The following is a 13175-nucleotide window of genomic DNA, read 5'->3' as shown; positions in this document are numbered from 1 at the left end:
ACTTTAAGAAACTCACTTGCCTTGCTTCTTAACTTAAAGGTCCTGAAAGGGATGCTTAGGTGGCTCAGTGGTTGAGCATCTGCCTTTGACACAGAATTTGATTCCAGGGTCCTGAGATTGAGTCCCACATTGGACTTCCCCGCAGGGAGTCTGGTTCTTCCTCTGCCTGTCTCTCTTTCTCTCTCTTTGCCTGTCTCTCTCTCTCATTCTCTTATAAATAAATAAATAAATATATATATATAAAGGTCCTAAAAATGTATGCAAAATTTGATGTGAGCTTGCATGCATGTTTTTCTAAGGAGAGCATACCTGCAAGACATTCATAAATTCCTAGCTTAAAGAATCATAATCCTAAACTAAGAATTTAATGCTACTTTACTGCAAACAGTGAAGTTGCCTTTAAGCTCAAGTTTTACAGACCAATTAAAATTCGGCATAACCAATTTCTTGCAAGACACATCTATGAAGGCAAAGGAAACAAAAGCAAAAATAAACTACTGGGACTTCATCAATATGAAAAGCTTCTGCATAGCGAAGGGAACAATCAACAAAACTAAAAGACAACCTACAGAACGGGAGAAGATATTTGCAAATGACATACTGGATAAAGGGCTAGTATCCAAGATCTATAAAGAACTTATCAAACTCAACACCCAAGAAACAAACAATCCGATCATGAAATGGACAGAAGACATGAGCTGACATTTCTCCAAGGAAGACCTACACGTGGTGAATAAGCACACGAATAAATGCTCCACATCACTTGTCATCAGGGAAATACAAATCAAAATCACAATGAGATACCACTTTACACTGGTGACAAATGGCTAAAATTAACAAGACAGGAAACAACAGATGTTGGAGATGATCTGGAGAAAGGGTTCCTCCTTTGCTCTATTGGTGGGAACATAAGCTTGTGCAGTGACTCTGGAAAACATTGTGGAGTTTCTTCAAAAAGTTAAAAATAGAGCTACCCTATGACCCAGCAATTGCACTACTGGGTGTTTACCCTAAAGATACAGATGTAGTGAAACGATGGGACCCCTGCACCCCAATGTTCACAGCAGCAATGTCCACAATAGCCAAACTGTGGAAGGAGTCATGATGTCCTTTGACAGATGAATGGATAAAGAAGAGGTGGTATATATCTGGAATATTACTCAGCCATCAGGAAGGCTGAATACCTACAACTCGCTTTGATGTGGATGGAACTGGAGGGGATGATGCTGAGTGAAATAAGTCAGCTGAAGAAGAACAATCATCATATGGTTTCACTCATATGTGGAGTATAAGCAATAGTGAAAGGGACCATAAGGGAAAGGAGGGGAACTGAGTGGGGAAAAATTAGAGATGAAGACAAATCATGAGAGACTCCTAACCCTGGGAAACAAACAAGGGGTTGCAGAAGGGGATGTGGGTGTGGGGATGGGGTAACTGGGACCCCAGTTGAAAGGGCACTAAGGACGGCAGGTGATGAAATAAGCGCTGGGTGTTATACTATATGTTGGCAAATTGAATTTAAATAAATTTTTTAAAAATTCAGCATAACCTATACATAGTCCATGTGGGTTAATCATAAGGCACTATACTTGTCCATATGTTAACATGTATTTATTTGTCTTGACTCTGTACACACAGAAGGCTCTCTTGTTTTCTTTGAGCCACTAAATCAAGATATCAATTTAAAAACAAATTGCTGAGCAGCCCCGGTGGCTCAGTGGTTTAGTGCCACCTTCAGCCTGGGGCATGATCCTGGAGCCCCGGGATCGAGTCCCATGTCGGGCTTCCTGCATGGAGCCTACTTCTCCCTCTGCTTGTGTCTCTGCCTCTCTCTCTCTCCCCATGTCTTTCATGAATAAATAAATAAAATCTTAAAAAAATAAAGAATAAAAATAAAAACAAATTGCTGCCTTTATTTGGAGCTGTTATATGACACCATATGTAAACTTTAAACTGCCTTGAGGTTTTTGCTAATTTATTAAAAGCCAGTAATGGTAGTTATACCACACACACCACTGCAAATACTTTAAGATGTCATTGTTTTGGGAATCCCTGGGTGGCTCAGCAGTTTAGCACTGCCTTCCGCCCAGGGCGTGGTTCTGGAGTCCCAGGATCAAGTCCCACATCGGGCTCTCTGTGTGGAGCCTGCTTCTCCCTCTGCTTCTCCCTCTGCCTGTTTCTCTGCACCCCCCCTTTCTCTGTCTCTCTCATGAATAGATAAATAAGGTCTTTAAAGAAAAGATGTCATTGTTTCTTTCTATAGAGAAAAACATGAATTATGACAAATAAACTATTTCCATGTATTGGTATCAATTACCATTGTATCCATCTTGGTTCAGGTCTCCTAAGTGAGCCACGGCACTACCGAATCTCCCGAAGACCTCAGTGCCGGCCAGGATCTGTGGGTCCCTGAAGACAAGTGTGTTCTCTTGCAAATACAGATAAACTTGCCCTACTTCCCGAGGGCTGCTCTCAAATTCACGTTCCATAAAGAGAGGTGCCCCAATCAATACGTCATCCATTCTGTAGGGAACAAAGAGGGAGGTCAGAGCACTGAGAGACATGCGATTCTTTTGGGGTACACTTTTAATTAATTGGATTAGTGTATTTCCAGTGGTAATTTTTTCCTTTCTCAGGGCACATTTTACAATCACCGTACTTCTTTCATTGCTTCACTATGTCACAAAAATGTGATAGAATGTTGTAAGACTGGAAATATTCTGCATGATATGGTAGGTAGATACCCGACATTATGTATTTGGAAAAACCCACAGAGTGTATAACACAAAGAGTGAACCCTAATATAAGCCGGGCACTTCAGTTAACAATGTATCAATATGGGCTGATCAATTGTAACAAACGCACCACACGGAGGCAAGATGGTACTAACAGTAGAGACTGAGAGTGCAGGGGAGAGGGAAAATTTATGAACTCTCTGTAATTCCTGTTCAAGTTTTCCATAAACTCAAACCACTCTAAAAAAAATACAACCTACAAAAAAAAAATAAAGATTATTGGAAAAGCAAATGGAGTCCAGATGATATGGGCAAAGACAAGTTGTGATGTTATACTCATCTGGTTTTAAAACCTGGCTCTTTTGGTAAGTAGCTGTGCTATATTGAACAAGTGATATTACCGTAAAAATACTAATGTAGAAATAGGCTACTTCATTGGATACATAACTGAAGATCTCCCTCAGTCTCTGGCTGTGGCTCTTTTTGTGTGTCTCTTTCTTTCTGAATATGTACACACACACACACACACACACACACACACACACCACACTCAGGTCATACTATAGTATTTAATATATACGTATTATGAGGGCACTGGCTTAGGTGTTGAAGAGACTACTCAATATTTCTACATTATGGCAATGTAAAAAGAAAGAATTCTTGTTAAAAGAGTAAAATGCATCCCCCTTCTCCCTTTCCTACCTTGTAAGAGCCATAAACATGGTGAAGTGTGACTTTGAGATAGTCTGGGGCTGCCAGCTACTTCTAGAATAGCCTCTTACTTGTCTCCCACAGCAGAAGAACTAACACATGGTTTCTAGCTAAAACTATTGAGTGTTATTTGGCCAACTTATACAAAGGAAGTGAAGGGTAGTTATAGATAGACTCAAGGAATGGCTATTTTTTCTCTTTTTTAAAAAAATTGTATTTTAATTCCACTATTGGTGAGATACAGAGCTATATGAGTCTCAGGTGCACAATATAGTGAATCAACACTCTCACCCATCACCCAGTGTTCATCATGACAAGTGCATTCCAGGAGGTGTGGAGGGGGAATGGGTAAATAGGAATGGCTATTATTTTGATCTCACATTCCAGAACCTAAGTTGGATTGCTATATTTAGGTAAAACATTTTCTTAAAAATGTTACAAGTATGTTGATTAAAAAAAATCCCCATTGCTTGCCATCCCACTGTGTTCCAGAACCAGAGGAGAAGAGGGACTGGAGTTTTATTAGCCCCTGGTCTTCCCTCAAAGGCACTGGTTGTTTCTCTTTCTGTTAGAATTATTGGAAGTATAAGGAGGCATTTGTTAAACACCTAATTGTGTGTTTTACTTCCTTGTACTTTGAAGATGTCTGAAATTGCTAGTCTTTACTGTAGAGATGGAGTGGGGCCATTTTCTCCTTCTGCAAAGAAGGAACAAGCCATATAATTGGTCCCCGAGAGTGCAAACACGATGCAGGATTGACACAGTCGGCTCTCTACATTTCTCACTGCCAACGCTGAATTCTACAAATGGGAAATTACTTGACTCACATTGTGAGGGCTTGCACATCCATGGAACCTTTGGATTCTTGGAGTATTGTGACAGCATTGATTTATTTTGTTAGAAATATATTTCCCTAGATATTTAAGTGTAAGTCTTCTAAAATGTTCTAAATGCCATAAAAACAGGGAAAGACATTTGTTTTTCATTTATAATTGTGTTTCCCATAAGGTTGAAAGACAATAACTGTCTTGGATTTAATTGGTACAATGTGCCTTATAGAATACTTTGCACTTAGTGTCAATATTATTTTATTACAGCAATACTACTTATGAGCCACAATATATATTATTGTTTAGGCTGGTGTTTTTAAATCTTGGTTTGCAACACATTAGTGTATTGCAAAATCAATTCAATGGGTCTTGACAACCAATTCTTAAAAAACAAAATAAAAAAGAACAGAAAATAGAATGAATACATTACACGAGGGTAAATATGGTTCCATGAAACTTTTGTCTCAGTTCTATGTGTGTGTGCTGGGTGCAATGTCAAATTTATTTCTTATTATGGACCACAAGGCAAAAAGATCCCTGAAAAACTGTTGCAGTAGGCTGGCAATGTGTGCTAGCATACTGTTTCAAAATTAGTTTGTCAAGTCCTGGTTTTGAATATGCCCAACCAAAGTTTAAAGTTCTATAATATTTATTAGTAAAGATATTTTTCATGACTTTATGATATGTAGTTGTGTAATAGGTTGAGTACCATTCTAAGAAAATACTATATACCGATATATATCCTATATATATATTTATATACCGATATATATCCATCACCCAGCCTGTATGGTTCTTTAACAATGAGATTTCCAGTAAAATCCATCCTTACTGTTTGGGTCATGTTGGTGGTTTGGATGAGATCTAAGTTTTTATGTAAAGGCACTTCATAAAAGGATACATACACTAAATTTCATTTTACCCAAAATGTCCAATGTTTAAGCACAATTTTCTTTAAAATCTTTGGATAGCAGACACATGGTTTTTGTGTCTCTCTTTAAGTTTAAATCTGCTCTGATAATATAATACAATGCAAGACTCAATTTCTCATCCTTCACATGGTTTTTGAGACAGGAATATTATGAATATTTTCCTGAAAAGCAAGGCATAAATAGTGATAAAGAATGAGACAGCAAGAGAGGAGAGGACTAACCAATGAGAATATTCAATATGAAGAATTTAGATTCCAGTTTTCTGAATCAAATGGTGTTAAGGTGTTGGTTTAACTTATAAACTTTTCCATGCTTCTTTTTTCCCGGTAGTAAGATGTTCATGTTAATGTCCATAATTAATTTTTGGAATGTGGTTACCCATTAACAGAATGCAGATTAGTAGACTTTACACTAAAGTTTATATCTTATCAGCTGAATTGTTTTACAGTAGCAAGAACTAACATAGCTGATCATTTACATTACAGAAATCAATTTCAATTTACAACTTCTTTCTATTTTAGTTTTCTGGATTTTCTATGTATTTCAATTATAATGATAAAACCTGTAAGAGAGAACACATACTTAGGCTAAATCTAGGGCAAAAACATAATTACCCAAAGCTGATTCCTTTCAAATAAATTTTCTCGAAAATGTTCTCAAGTTAACAAACTGCTAAAAATCTCTTTATATTTAATTCCTTTGGGCCCTCCAGAGGCAAAAAAATAATAATAATCCAATCAATTAAAATATAATTCTATGAGTTTCTGAAATAGTATAAATGCTGTAAGTTTAAAAACCCATAAGAAAAAACCCCTAATTTGCTTGCTTAGGCTGAAGATGAAAAATTCCATTTCCCTTTGTTAAGTTTGTCCAGAAATTCCTAACAGTTTACATTGGCAGAGTTTATAGCCCTGGCTATCTTAAGATAACTAAACTAAAGTTAATTTCACCAGCTTGTTTATATTTTCAAAGCAGTCACAAGCTTGACAATATCAACTACCAACCAGCATGCACACCATCGCTTGGTCTAAACTTTTGGAGTCATTTACAATACCTAGAGATTTTTTTAAATAAAAAAATATTGGGAAAAATGTCCAGTAATTTACTAATTTGGCCACATTACTTCATAACATTGTCTTTTCTCTCTCTGATGTCAAGATTTTGGAGCATTTGCAGGGACCTTGCTTTTGTTGCCTAGTGGGTGGAGAAGATGTCATATGCTGTCTAAGAATGTTCATTAGGTAGCCTCATGCACAAAAGTACTTAATTATCTGTTGGCCAGAAAAGGAAAAGTCTGGTTTAATCCCACAGAATATGCAGAGTCCTAACTTCTGAACCATGACCAATCAACTAGCCAAGTGATATTATTAATCCTATTCTGAGTCACTATATAGCATCCATTCAGATCCAAGGTTTAGAAGATACAGGTCTTAAAAAAAAAAAAAAGCAATTGAAAACTTAGAAATTCGGGTTAAAAAATGGGAATTAAATCTCAGTTTTAATACTGAACTCTATCGGTGATTAACGCTCACTGATGATTGCTTGATCACTGGTAAATGCTGGGAAAGCCAGAAAGCGTTTTGTGAATTAAAAAAATATATAGGAATTATAGACTCTAAAATTACTTATAAGTCATTACTACTGACTCAGTAAAATGCAGCAGACTAGTATGGCTATTTTTAATATAATCACACAAACTGATTTTTTTTATATCCATAACACTAAAAACTATAACTGAATTTTGTCTCATGAATCAGTTGTTTTTAGCATCACTAAAGGCAATCTTAAAGTTCTTTGGGTGAAAATAACTTTGAAATTATGATTTTATATTTTTATAAACTGGAAGTATGACCTTGCTTATAAAAGTAATGGAAATTAGTAAAATGCACAGTTAATAAATAGGAGTGTAGACTTACCAAAAAAATGGAGTAAAAACACTTTAACACGTACACACACACACACACACACACACACATAAACAATCAAAATCATAGAAGCAGAGAATAGAGCAGTGGTTACCAGAGGTGGGGCGGTGGGGCAAGGAGAGATGCTGATCAAAGGGTACAAAGTTGCAGTAATAAAGGAGGTCTAAGTTCTAGAAATCTAGTGTACAGTATGGTGACTACAGTTAATAACACTGCATTGTATACTGGAAATTTGCTAAGAGAGTAGATCTCTGGTGCTACCACCACACACACACACACACACACACACACACACACACACACCCCACACACAGTGGACACACACAGGGTAAATATGTAATGGTGGGTTGCCCAGCTGGATAAATAGAGATGGATTCTAGAGATGGATATGTTAATTAGCTTGAAGACAGCGATCATTTCACTATGCATATCAAAACATCATGCTGTACACCTTAAACATATGATTTTCATTTTAAAAAATAAAAAAGGTCATGAATTATTTTAGTGACAAATATACTAATTCCCCAACTTCTTAAGAGTGAGAGTCATGCCAGTCATTTTATTCACTTAGTTCCTGATTCTTATAGATTAGAAGTCCTTGAACATTGAAATTACATATATTTTTCCTACTGGCTATTTCATAGAGTTTTGTATAGAGTTCTCTGTAGTTAGTGAGAAAAATACTGTTGGGTTACTCTGCAGAAGGTCTGGGATCTAATCAAGACTTTTGCCTAATTAGCGTACAATCTTGGGCAAGTTGCTGAGCTTTTGTGTCTTTCTCCACCAGTAAATTTTAGATAGCTTCACTGGATTGTAGTTTGGATCGTCCTGTCATTAGACATATATTACACATGAAGGCACTTTGAGAGGGGAAAAAAACATTTTCTGCTAATCATGCATGATAAAATTTTGTCGTTTAAAGCAGTATTAGGTTTTTCAGTAGTGTCAGTGGAGAAAAGAGATTTTTGCATTTGAAATGACTCAGAATTTGGGGAGACCAAATACATACTAACCAGGAAGACTATCTGAGACAGGGATTCATGTTTCCTGTAAATCCCACGCAAGCTTCAGATCTCTGCTAGAAATCTTGTCAGAAATTAGAATGGCAAAAGCCCTCTTTCTCAAAGAGAGGCCACCTGTGTTCTGACACGGGCTATTATAGGAGCTTAAGAAAAGTCACTGGCTTTTGATTTGCTGCCTTTCTTTTCAGATTCTGCTAAGATTTCTGAGGGATTGCAAGTCTACATCTCTGCCCTCATGGGTTGTTTCACACCTTCCCTGGGGATGAATACCCACCCAGGATGGTGAGGATGCTGCTGGCTCTATTAGTGGTTTTCAGGCCCCCATCGGGATCAAGTGTAAACCTAGACACACAGATGTTTTGTCGAATGCCAACAATATCAAGCAATTTTTCTAGAAAGACAGGTGCTGCAAAGATGATGGCAAATTATATTTTCATTACTGCAATCTCAGATTTCATCTGTATTTGGAATGAAAGGCTCTTGATGACCTCTAGAGCTTACTCATTTATAATAGGGCCCTGAATTTACATAGTGTTACAGTATCTAAGAACAGAAAATTACATACTGATTGAGAATCTATGGGTACTTTAAGAATGGTAATATTAGGGCAGCCTGGGTGGCTCAGTGGTTTGGTGCCACCTTTAGTCCAGGGCATGATCCTGGAGACCCGGGATCGAGTCCCACATCGGGCTCCCTGCATGGAGCCTGCTTCTCCCTCTGCCTGTGTCTCTGCCTCTCTCTCTCTATCATGAATAAATAATAAATAATCTTTAAAAAAATGACAATATTAAGATAACAGGTGTATTTATGTTTTGATCCAGTCTAAAGATTTAAGAATATACCGCCTAATAAAAAAAAAAAGAAATAATGGGCAGAGCAATTTTTAAGGATGTCAAAAAAGAATAAATTATCCCTGGAAAATTCTTGTGTTTGTTACTACCATGTTGTTTTGATCAGCACGAGACCAAAGGGATCCTTTCCTCACAAGTGTTCTTGTTCTTTCTTTAACATGGCTTTAAAAAAAAAAAAAAAAAAAGGAAAAAAAGTATTATAAATGTTGTCACAACGCTTTGCTCTGGACTGGAATAAATGCGATTCCAGGAAGGAGGCAGTGCCCTGCAGGGCATGGTGTTGGACTGAGGGAGAGCTGGAAGGATCCATGACACAGTGCAGCAAAGGAAGGGCACACGCTGAGTTCATATGGGCCCTAGAAAGCACAGTGGGGGCTCAGGGGTAGGGTGGGGGTGGGGAAGCTTTGTGTTTACGTGTCACCATCTGTTGAAAGAAATGTGTCTGTGCACATCCCAAAGGCCATCAGGGGATTTGTTTTGTTTTGTTTTGTTTTTACTAAAGAGTGGGCTTTCTCAATTGGGACAACATGCCCTGTTTTGGACCTAAGCTCTTTTTCAGCCAACCCCGCCCTCCCCCTCCCCTGCCATTTTTTCTAGACTACTAAAAGATGTTGATAACAAATTCAGTCCATCTAGGCTGGAAATTGTGAATGGTGATCCTGTTACTTTGTTTTCACAGTTCAGTTGGAAGTTAAGGCAATTTAATTTGAAATTACTTGCTTTCAGGATAAGATTGGCATTCAAATATACTTTCAGAATATATCCAGAATGCGACCACTATGGCTTCCTGCCACTGCTGTTGCTCTGGCCCTAGGTGCTGTCCTGTGTCACCTGGCTTATGGCAGGGGGTTTCCAGAGGGCCTCACAGCAGTAGAGACCCAACAGACCAGCATGTCTGCCAAAAACAAAGTTGGCATAGGTCATTCCCTTGCTTAGAATCTTCCAGGAGCTCATGAGATGTGTCCTTCTTGGAAACAGACTCATTCTATCCATAGCAGAACCTATGTGGCACTGGGTAAGACTGTTTATACATGGCAGTGGCACACAAATCTTTCCCCAGATGTCATATAGTTGGAATCATACTGTATGTAACCTTCTGAGACTGGCTTCTTTCACTTCATAATATGTATGCAATTAAGCTTCCTCCATGTCTTTTCATGCTTCACAGCTCTTTCTTTTTAGCACTGAACAATATTCTGTTGCCCAGATGTAACAGTCTACTTATACATTTACCTACCAAAGGACATCTTGATTTTGGTTCTTCTATTTTTTTAATTCCTATCTAATCCTTATCACCATCTAAATATGCTTTACTTGACTTACTCACTATTTGTCTGTAGTCCCCAACCCCCCATCTCTAGTAGAGTCTTGATGAGGACGGAGGTTTCTATTTTCTTCTCTGCTGTATCCCAGCACCTAGAACAGTGCTCAAGTATAGTAGACACTCAAGAAATATATGTCAAATGGAAGAGTAATAAAAAATATATTTTCCAGGGCCCCTGGGTGGTTCAGTTGGTTAAGTGTTTGACTTGATCTTGACTCCATGCTCAGCACAGAGTCTGTTTGTTCCTTTCCCTCTGCTCCTCCCCTCCTCCCGCTCTCTCTCAAATAAATAAATAAAATCTTAAAGAAAAAGATATTTTCCAAAAGGTGACTAAATTTGTCTCCAGTCATACACCACCATAATATTAAAGTACATTTCTGTCTATATGAAGATCATAGCTAATGTCTATCAATGATGTATCTAAAGTGCTTGCTTAGTCCAGATCCTGGAACATAGTCAGGATTCAGCAGGTATTTAATTTTGATAAAATGTGAGCTCCCTGAGAGCTCACTTTGTCTTATTTGCCACTATATTCTGGGCACTGAAAACAATGGCTGACACATAATAGGTGCTCCAATGATATTTATTGGATGGCTAATCAGTTTCAGTTTATCTCCATGTATTGGATTTTGTATTTATTCATTTGTTTTATTTATCAGTTAGGTAGTTTTAGTGAACAAAAGAGATGTTTAATAATAATTTGTTTTTAAGTAATGACTTAACCATAACCATAATTTATCATGGTATTTGGTCCAAGCTCAATTGTAATTTACTGCCATACTCTGAAAATCTCATGTTATTTCATCTTCTCCATGGGCATTACTAGTATGTTGGCTAAAGCAATGTCAGGAGAAAAAAAATGTTTATTTATATGTGCATGTTTTATGAATGTGTCACTAAGGATTAAAAGGAGACAGATGAGCAAATGTTTTAATGTTTTTGGATCTCAAATAGCCAAAGACTATTCAGTTCATTAAATTAAAGATAAAACTAAGTAAAATAGTCTTTTTCTGGAAGTGGCAGATGTGGAAAATCTCCATAAAGACATAAAATAGGATGATAGAATTCTTTAGATGTATCCTCTTGCCCTGAACCAAAAAAACAGTGAAAACAAGAGAGCCTCTATCTTGTTGAGGAAGTATGGAAGGATCTATTTCATGAAGAAAAAAATACATCTTTGTGGATGAATATAACATATGGTGAGGAAGTTCTTATAAACTTACCCATCATTGTTAACATCTGACACTGTGACCGTATATCCAAAATAAGATGCCATCTGCAAAGGAAAACCATAAGATGACATAGTTTGTGTTCAAAAATAATTTCTATAATCCTCCCTCAATTTTTCCTGAAGGATGAATCTCATTGTAGCAGATTTTTGCATTACATTCATTGATTCCTGGACATGGACAGAATCTTAAGTCATTCAGTCTGGCCCATGCATAAATTCCCCTCAGCACCCCTGAAATCTACTTGGCCATTCTCTGCGGATGTTCAACAATTGGCCCATTCAATTTGTGGACACAATTGAATTTCTTTGCTAAAATTGGCCCTTCTGTAACTTCTGGTCCTTAATCCTCCTTAGTTTTAGAATCTTGAACCTCACAGAATAAATCTAATTCCACTTTCATATGAAATTTCATATTTGTATCTGACTCACCATCATGGCCTCTCTTTCTTAGAGATACCACAAGTCATACCAAAGAAAAGATGACACCCCATGAACACATTGCCCGGAGAAGAATTAAGTAGGATTACATTATTTGGTTTGGGCTTTTTATATTATGGAAGCATAAAAAGGGTTTTATTTTTTCTGAATATATATATTTTTTATTTATTCATGAGAGACACAGAGAGAGAGAGAGGCAGAGACATAGGCAGAGGGAGAAGCAGGCTCCATGCAGGGAGCCCGATGTGGGACTCGATCCTGGGTCTCCAGGATCAGGCCCTGGGCTGAAGGCGGCGCTAAACCACTGAGCCACCTGGGCTGCCCAAAAAGGGTGTTAATTTCAAGGGAAACTATGTCTCAGTATCAATTCATATTGAGTTCATTGTCAAATAAGGTTTCTAAGTCTTTTTTTTTTTTAGTATAGCTAGGAAGCCACATTCTAGCTCTTAAATTTTTTGTTCTTTCAAGCTATGTTTCCAACATTTATCATCTTTTCAGATTCAGCCCATAGTTTGAACTTATCAAGATGTTTTGGTTCCATATTTTAGCATTTAATGACTTAGCTTCCCATCATGTTCTAATGTAATCAGTCTACAATCCACTAGAAGGTGTCCTTTACAGAAGGCACTGGTCTATGTTGTTCACTTTTGTGTCTCCACTGCCTGACTCGGGTCCAGCTCAGAGTGGGTGCCAGGTGCCCGATACTCTTTGCAGAGAGAATTAATACTTGAGTTAACAAGTGTCATGCAATAATTAAATTCTCCTACCTCTTTTCTCTATTCCAAACATAGAGAGTTGCTTTAGACTGAATGTTAGTGTCCCTTCCTTCCCCAAATTCAAAGATTGATCCTAACTCCCAATATGATGGTATTAGGAGGTGGGGCCTTTGAGAAGTGATTAGGTCCTGAGGATGGAGTTTTCATGAATGGGGTTAGTGCCCTTATAAAAGAGACCCCAAAAAGCTCTCTAGCCCTCCTTTCACCATGTGAGGACCCAAGAATATGGCCATCTTTATGAATCAGGAAGCCAGCTCTCAGCAGATACTGAATCTGACTACCTCTTGATTCTGGGCTTCCCAGTTTTCCAGAACTGTGAGAAATAAACATTTGGGTTTTTTAGCCACCCAATCTATGGCATTTTATTATTCTGAAGACTAAGATATAGTTACTGGGTGCC

General features: G+C 37.6%; 1 protein-coding gene across 2 annotated transcripts in view; it reads right to left on the bottom strand.

Annotated features, from left to right (window-relative positions):
• Window positions 1–13175, bottom strand: part of ITGA8 (integrin subunit alpha 8) — a 168266-nt gene that overhangs the window by 107511 nt on the left and 47580 nt on the right. For both annotated transcript variants that reach the window (XM_072749444.1, XM_072749443.1), the window contains exons 11-12: window positions 11554–11606; window positions 2318–2523 (exon numbers count right to left, since the gene is read on the bottom strand). In XM_072749444.1, the coding sequence (XP_072605545.1) occupies window positions 2318–2523; window positions 11554–11606 (259 nt within the window). The remainder of the gene's footprint in view (window positions 1–2317; window positions 2524–11553; window positions 11607–13175) is intronic.

This window comes from Vulpes vulpes, chromosome 2 (assembly GCF_048418805.1).
Source record: "Vulpes vulpes isolate BD-2025 chromosome 2, VulVul3, whole genome shotgun sequence".
Lineage (NCBI taxonomy): Eukaryota > Metazoa > Chordata > Mammalia > Carnivora > Canidae > Vulpes > Vulpes vulpes.
Note: the sequence above shows the minus strand (reverse complement) of the source record. Positions and strands in the feature narration are given on the sequence as shown.